At 41.7% G+C, this 7,286-nt stretch overlaps 1 protein-coding gene across 1 annotated transcript in view; it reads left to right on the forward strand.

Annotated features, from left to right (window-relative positions):
• Positions 1 to 5,909: 5,909 nt before the first annotated feature.
• Positions 5,910 to 7,286, forward strand: part of LOC141430256 (UDP-glycosyltransferase UGT5-like) — a gene marked incomplete in the record, with an annotated part of 8,043 nt that continues 6,666 nt past the window's right edge. The window contains 1 exon segment of the mRNA XM_074090865.1: positions 5,910 to 6,865. Within this exon segment, the coding sequence (XP_073946966.1) occupies positions 6,014 to 6,865 (852 nt within the window).

Below are 7,286 nucleotides of genomic sequence, written 5' to 3' on the forward strand. Positions count from 1 at the left end.
AGCGTACGGTAAAAAGGTCCGGTAGATGATACCCGATTCAGGCTGGCCGGGGTAACGGTCGGACTGGAAAGAATTTTATAAATTAGCCCACAACAAAGCAAAATAACCTAGCCTAAACGACCCTAGGCGTCAATGAAATAAACACTTACCCGATGAAAAATCGGCGATACAGAAAAAGGTGCTCCTTAGCACGGGAAAGCAGGCAATATGTCGAAAATAAGTAGAAAAACGGTTGTGGCACCAACTAGCGGCACTTCTATAACATCGCCAACACGGCACAGATGAATAAGCACTGATAAACTGGTTATAATTTCCAAAAAAATAGCTCTTCAGGACAGAAAACAGAGTTCCGCACTCCACAACCAATGTTCAAAGAATGACTCTATAAAACAAAAACGCCAAAGGAACAGCCAAGACACAAATTTAAATTTCAAAATTCAAACCAAAAATCAACTACATAGTATTAAGAAGTAAACAGCCAGTACAAAACCGGCCAGTGAAAACGAATGAAAATAACCAAAAAGTATGCAACACGCAACTCACATGCAGCGTTGTAATGCTGCAATAGGTACTAACCTAACATAATTTATGTTTAATAAAATGATGGAACTGAAATTATGGTTTCTGAAAAATATGACAAATAATTATTAGCCTAAATAATAATATGCATAATATAATTACTTAGCCAAATATATATTTTTTCAACTAAAATTATTCTAAAATCGTCATATGCCAGCATATGCAGTCATATGCAGGTGGTAGGAATTTGTGCAAAGTCCGAACGGATTGCTACCACCACCTTGCGCGCTAATCCTGCCGTGAAGCAGCAGTCATAATAATCATAATAATCATTTATTGTGTGTGAAATTCAGGTTACAGTTAATTACAGAAAGAGTTGTACTTACAATATAGTTTCATCAAACCCTACCCTTTCAGGTGTAGTGAAATTACTGGCACTTGAGGTATCTCATCTTAGGCCTCTAGGTTGGCAAAGCATCTGCAATACCCCTGGTGTTGCAGATGTTTATGGGCGGTGATGATGTCTTACCATCAGGAGACCCACTTGCTCTTTTGCCATCGTCGAATAAAAAAAATGCCAAACAAAGTAGTGGCTAAAGTATTGCATAGTAATACTATTATGCTAATACGAATTATGCTAAATGAATAAAGCCAAATTAAAATAGGTCAGAACAATATACGAACGAAAGGGATCCCGTATTCAACACGCAGGTATTTGGCCAGTTTTTCAAAATTAAACTTTTTATTGACACTCAAAGCATTTTGTTAGGAATGAAAGTAGACGTTGAAACTTTCCATACATCACGTTATTTGACGTTATTTCATAAATTTTCCGAATGATGCATTCCGTCGCTGGCTGTCTGGGGACGCAAGCAAAAATAAACTGAAACAGCTTAATACCTTAAAAAATCTCTATATACATCTGTTTTCTGTACTGCTTACTATGTGTTGGCGTTCAATAAAGGTTATTGTATTTATTGTATTATGTGTCTGTCTATTACCTCTTCACGCTCAAATTGCTGAACCGATTAAGATTAAATTTGGTGTAAAGATAGTTTGCGTCTTAGGGAAGAACATAGGATAGTTTTTATTCGGGAAAATTCCATAGCTCCCGTGGCATAGCGACAAATGAATTGTACGCGGACGGAGTCACAGGTAACAGCTAGAAAACGGTTATAAGTATTATAAACAAGGACTAAGTCGACACAAAGACGGCACTAAGAACACACACGCAAAAAGGAGTGGGACGAACGGGGAAAACACTTCAAATAAGCTGAGGAGCTAACACATGTCCTGTCCCTACCAAAATAAGAGACTATAAAAGAAGGAAATTTCTCTATTGAAAAGTATTTCAAATGCAGGCTTTGTTTGGTGGCCGTACTTATCGTTGAATATCACTACACTGTCATGTCATGTGTCTGTGAAAATCACAGAACAATCAAACCTTTTTTATTGTTCTGTGGTGAAAATAGCATTAAGAAATTGCGATTTTACTTAGTGTTTTCGTATATTGTATATAATTGCTGAGGAAAAATATTTTAATATTGTACGCCCAAATAGGGTAGAACATAAGAACATCTTGTAGCACTAACACCTTTTGTATATGCTCTGGCAATAAACGTATTTGAATTTGAATCTAACTTGCATATGTATGCTGAATTTCAAGCCAATTGGTATGTCCCAATTTTTGACAACATAAAAAATCAAAAACCATTTATAAAATAGGCTTTGTGAAGCGTTTTTAGAAATCAGATTCCAAAAATGTGATTTAAACTGAATTAAATAAACAAAATTTAATTAATGACCCTCATTTGACCCCTGGAGTGTCTCGTCACAAAGGCAGTTATAAAGCAGGTCTACACTCTTAAGCAAATTGACAGTTTGAAATGTTGCTGTCCTGCTTATAATAGGAAAGAGTGACAAAGATAGAACTTTAATTGCATGATGCGCACCCGGCTTTAAACAGTTGTCATTAATCGTAAAGCTCGAAATGTATACGAGTATTTCCAATGTATTTTTACAAATTAAATTATTAAATTACTAAGTACGTTACAAGTAAATACAAAAGAATTTAAATATCAGATTTAAAGAAAAGTATCTATTTACTATCACACCATTAAACAAACATACGCGTAGGAATAATCGAAGCTAAAAGAAGAGAAATAAATAAAACTATTTGTCATGGTTCATTTAGGACCCTAAGCCGTTCTTGTATTATTGTCACATTATAATGTCACAGATTATGTTATGGACTTACGACCTGAATTTTTCCAGGCAATGGAACGTGGCTGTCTCACTGTGACGTCATTTAGCGTATTTCGTAAAAAAATATAAAAAAATAATACTCTTCCAAATTCAAAAACAATGAAAATGGTATCTTAAAATATCCTATTCTTTCCAAAAATAAAATAAAAACTAAAGGATATTTTTTTGGTGCATCCCAATTCGAGGACCTACTGAAAATTCCTAAATTTGACAAACATTTGTAAGAATAATATTATTTTCAAAACACGCATCGGGCCCGCGTATGAACCTCGGCCCAACCCCTCAAGTTCTGAACAGAAATCTGTGTCCAGCAGTGGGACAGCCCGCAGATCATGATGATGATGATGAAAAAATAGTGTTTGGTTCTTGTCATGAAGCTCTAACTATTAAGTGAAACGATTCGTTTTGTTCCATGACAAAAACAAGCCACATAAACAAGCACGTTGAGGTGAACAAAACGCATCTCATTGAGGAGACAGCGGAGTGCGTTATAGACAACCTCCGTCGTCGGGGCGGGCACCTGAAAGCCGAATGAATACCCGAGCGGCCCGGCTCACCTCGGGCTCCAGCCCAATAGCGCCTCCATAATGTATGAGCGCCCGCGTCATCTGCCGCGCAACCGCACGACGAACTCAACCTTTTCCCACATCACCGAAGATTCATATCGCTCCATCGAAGACCACAGGCGGCGATGAAGCTTGACGGAATAACTATAGGTAAAATATTCTTATTCGATGTAGCTAAGGTTCCTTTCGGGGCGTCGTTGGAGACGTCTTTTCGAGGATGTCCACACGTATTAAGCTGAATGAGTGATCGTTGTGTATTTATGAGCGCGCCGGCGGCCATTTACGCCGGATTACGGGCCGGCGAGCCGAAGCTCGCGACGGCGCCGGATCGGCCGCCTGATCAGCCCTGATTGATTGCGGACGCGGAGACGCCTTACTGAGGCCTGGGACTTTGGTGGGAGGATTAGCAGACTCAAATGGCGATGAGCTGCCTCTTTGAATAAAAGATGTGTATAGATTGCACAGACGGGTACGAAATAATAATGTGTTAGTAGTATCACGTAAGTGTAAATAGCTCGACATCTTACAAACAATGTGGCATGAAAATGAAGAACTACTTAAGCAAAATTTACCGAGAATAGGGTAGATTATTGGTTATTTGTTAGCCAATGGAATGAAAACATACAGTATGATTATAAACTCTTACACACGAGCTACAATACCAAAAACCAAATGGAATCTTTCCCCTTGGATGGTTACGACATGTCTAAAGTAAACACCGCAGGAGAGATCAAAAACCGGCAGAACGTTGTTTATCTTCGAATCGGATAGTAAGGCGTTAATTGTTACTGAAAGCAAATCTTCTTTGGATAGCTACCTAATGTTGTACGTAATAAAAAGAATTAACTACCTAAGTACCTTAGGAAAATTAAGTAGCTTGGGTTTCTAGTTCAGCCGCAACATAAGAGTCACCCGTGAACAATGAGCAACATCCCGTGAAATGATTTTCGAAAGTTGACAAACGAGTGTCGCATAAAAATGGTCGGCAGTCCGGCGGCGGGAGACCCGAGACCCGCGGCATGCAGAAGCTTGTAGGTACTATTACTTATTCTGTGATAGGGCGACCCTCGTCACACGTCGCGCCGGACGCACTCGGCCGCACTCACAGACGTCAATCATCTAGCATCTCCGAGTGCCGCAGTTAAGCATAAAAGACCTCGTAGAATAAGATTGTAACCACACTGTACTATTTTATTAAAAGCGGGATTGTTACTTTGTTACAAAAGGTAGATCCGGAACCGACACGGGACGGGACGTTTTGAGACGGGAAGGTAGAGACGAGAGAAAGGTAGATCGGTTGAGATACTGATCTTACAGTAGTTGTCATCTTTAAGGCGTCATCGATTAGGCTATAGCGTGTCAAATACTAGGGAAGTTTAAGTTTAAGTGTATTTACTAATATCATTATGTGTCTTTGTAACATGAAATTAAATTATTTTAATTTGAATTTGGTAAAAAAAAAATTACATAGCAACCATCGGTCGCAAGGGCGAGTGTTTCAAACTCGTCTTTTCAAAGTAGCTTGTTTTATTTTGGGACCTTGAACATAATCTTAGGTCACTTCAAGAACCATAATTATTAAATGATATTGTAACGGATAACTCACGTCTTAAACAGAGTTTAGCTCGACATGTTTCGAGTGTGCGTGTTGCGGCAGCCGCCGAGTCGCGTGCTCCTGAGAAGAAGGGCTACGAAATAGCCCGAAACATGTCGAGCTGAACTCGGTTTATGACGTGAGTTATCCGTTACAATATCATTTAAAATGAGTGAGTCTCACGGTAGTTTCATGTTCAAAACACTTCAAGAACTTTACCATATCACTTGGTGGCCGTCAATGCATTCCGCTCCACCAGACGCGGCAGTCACGGACGCTACGGTCGAGCACAAGCTAGGCTATGATAGTGTTCATAACTATTAATATTAGTACTCGCTCACGATCTAGGCTCAAGTTATTACTGAGTAGCGATATCCGAACTGTTAACAGCTTTAAGTATTTCAAGTAAGTTGTCACTCTGTCCATTTGAGTGTTTTGCCTCTTATAAGTGCCTTTAATAGACACTCGTTCGTAATTCCTTATTTACCGCCCTCAAGACACAATGTACTATTGACGTAAACATATTTTTGTAAATATCGAATGTAAACTTTTATATTTAACTAGCTTTTGCCCGCGGCTTCGCCCGCGTGGAATTCGGTTATCGCGCGCTGTTCCATCGGGAACTGAGCATTTTTCCGGGATAAAAAGTAGCCTATGTCACTCTCTGGCCCATAAACTATCTCTATGCCAAAAATACGGACAAACATACAAATACACACACTTTCGCATTTATAATATATTACTGTGGATTGTGACCTCTGCTGTTACTTGCTAAGGCTGCTGTTATCAGTTCGTTAAATTTAAATCTATGTTTCTAGTTTTTACCGAAATTCGAACCTAGGATCTCTAATTTCATATTCAGACTCGTTATCATTAACCATTAAGTTATACGGCCATCTCTTATCATTGTCAAGTTAAATTAGACTGCACCGACGTAACGTTCAGCCTTCAGCACGATGCACGAACAGTAGCGGTTGCACAACAGTCGGCGGCAACCGCCCTGCACACACGCGACGAGCTGAACTTCACCGTCCATCCATTTCAATTATCAAATGGAACTATAAAGTATATGTTAAACGTTAATAAAGGCCAAGTCATGAGTAGTGAGATCGTGTGGTTATTGTTGGTGGGCTACGTGCAGTGCGCGCGCATCCTGGTGGTGGTGCCGACGCCGTCGTTCAGCCACCAGGTGGTGTTCCGTCCGCTGACGCAGCAGCTGGCGCGGCGCGGACACTCGCTGGTCGTGCTCACCACCGATCCCGCGCCCCCCCACCCTAACGTCACGCAGATCGACCTCCACGACTCCTACGACCTGTGGAGGGAGCGCTTTATAAAGACGGCTTCTGGACGAAAAAACGATTTGTATAATCAGATGTATACAGCCTTGGACCTCATGGTAGAGATATTTGAAAAGCAAATGGGGTTCCCGGAGGTGGTGAAGCTTCTCGGCGACCCCGGGCAGAAGTTCGACCTGGTGCTGGCAGAAGCGTGGGTGCATCCGACGTTGGCGCTGGGGCACCATTTCCGCGCGCCCGTCATCCAGGTCAGCTCGGCCGGGGTCATGAACGAAGTCTACGAGGCCATGGGGTCTCCCGGCTACTCTTACCTGCACACTGACTTTCTGCGAACCCGAATATACAATCTCACTTTATGGGAAGAAGCGCAAGAGTTGTACAATCGTTATCGGCTCCACCAGCTTTTTATCTCGTTCGAAGAGAAGGAGGAGGCGATGTTGCGGCGCGTGTTCGGTGAGGGGCGGGAGGGGCGGGAGGGGGGGTTGCCGCCCCTCCGCGACCTCAAGCGGGAGGTCGAGCTGGTGTTCGTGAACGTGGACCCGCTGTGGGACGGGCTGCGGCCCGCGCCGCCCGGCGTCCTGCACCTAGGGGGGCTGCACATCCCGCCGCCCCAGGAACTGCCACAGGTGAGTTCCAAGCCGACAAATACCGACGGTGGAAGGGAGAAGTCCTTGAAGCGACATTTATTTGATTTTCAACCGATTTCAAAAAAGGAGGTGGTTCTCAATTCTTCTGTATGTTTTTATAGGACAGCGTTTGAAACTTTTTTTTTTGTTGAAAAATAACATACCTAACTTTTTATGTAACTTAGAGACGTTGGGTCCGACCGACATACATACATATTACGTGAAATTATATTAGCTACCTATTACACAGTAACAATTTAATATCCAAATATACAAGCACTTCTTTCTTGAAATAATACCGTATACCGTAGGCGATAGGCGCAACCGTCACTATTGTACCGTTTTTGTCAAACTTGCCAAGTGGCTCCGAAGCGGTAGCGTTTCGTGTGCTCTGCCTACCCCGTTTAGGAATACAGGGTGA

The sequence above is a fragment of the Choristoneura fumiferana genome, chromosome 8 (assembly GCF_025370935.1).
Source record: "Choristoneura fumiferana chromosome 8, NRCan_CFum_1, whole genome shotgun sequence".
NCBI lineage: Eukaryota > Metazoa > Arthropoda > Insecta > Lepidoptera > Tortricidae > Choristoneura > Choristoneura fumiferana.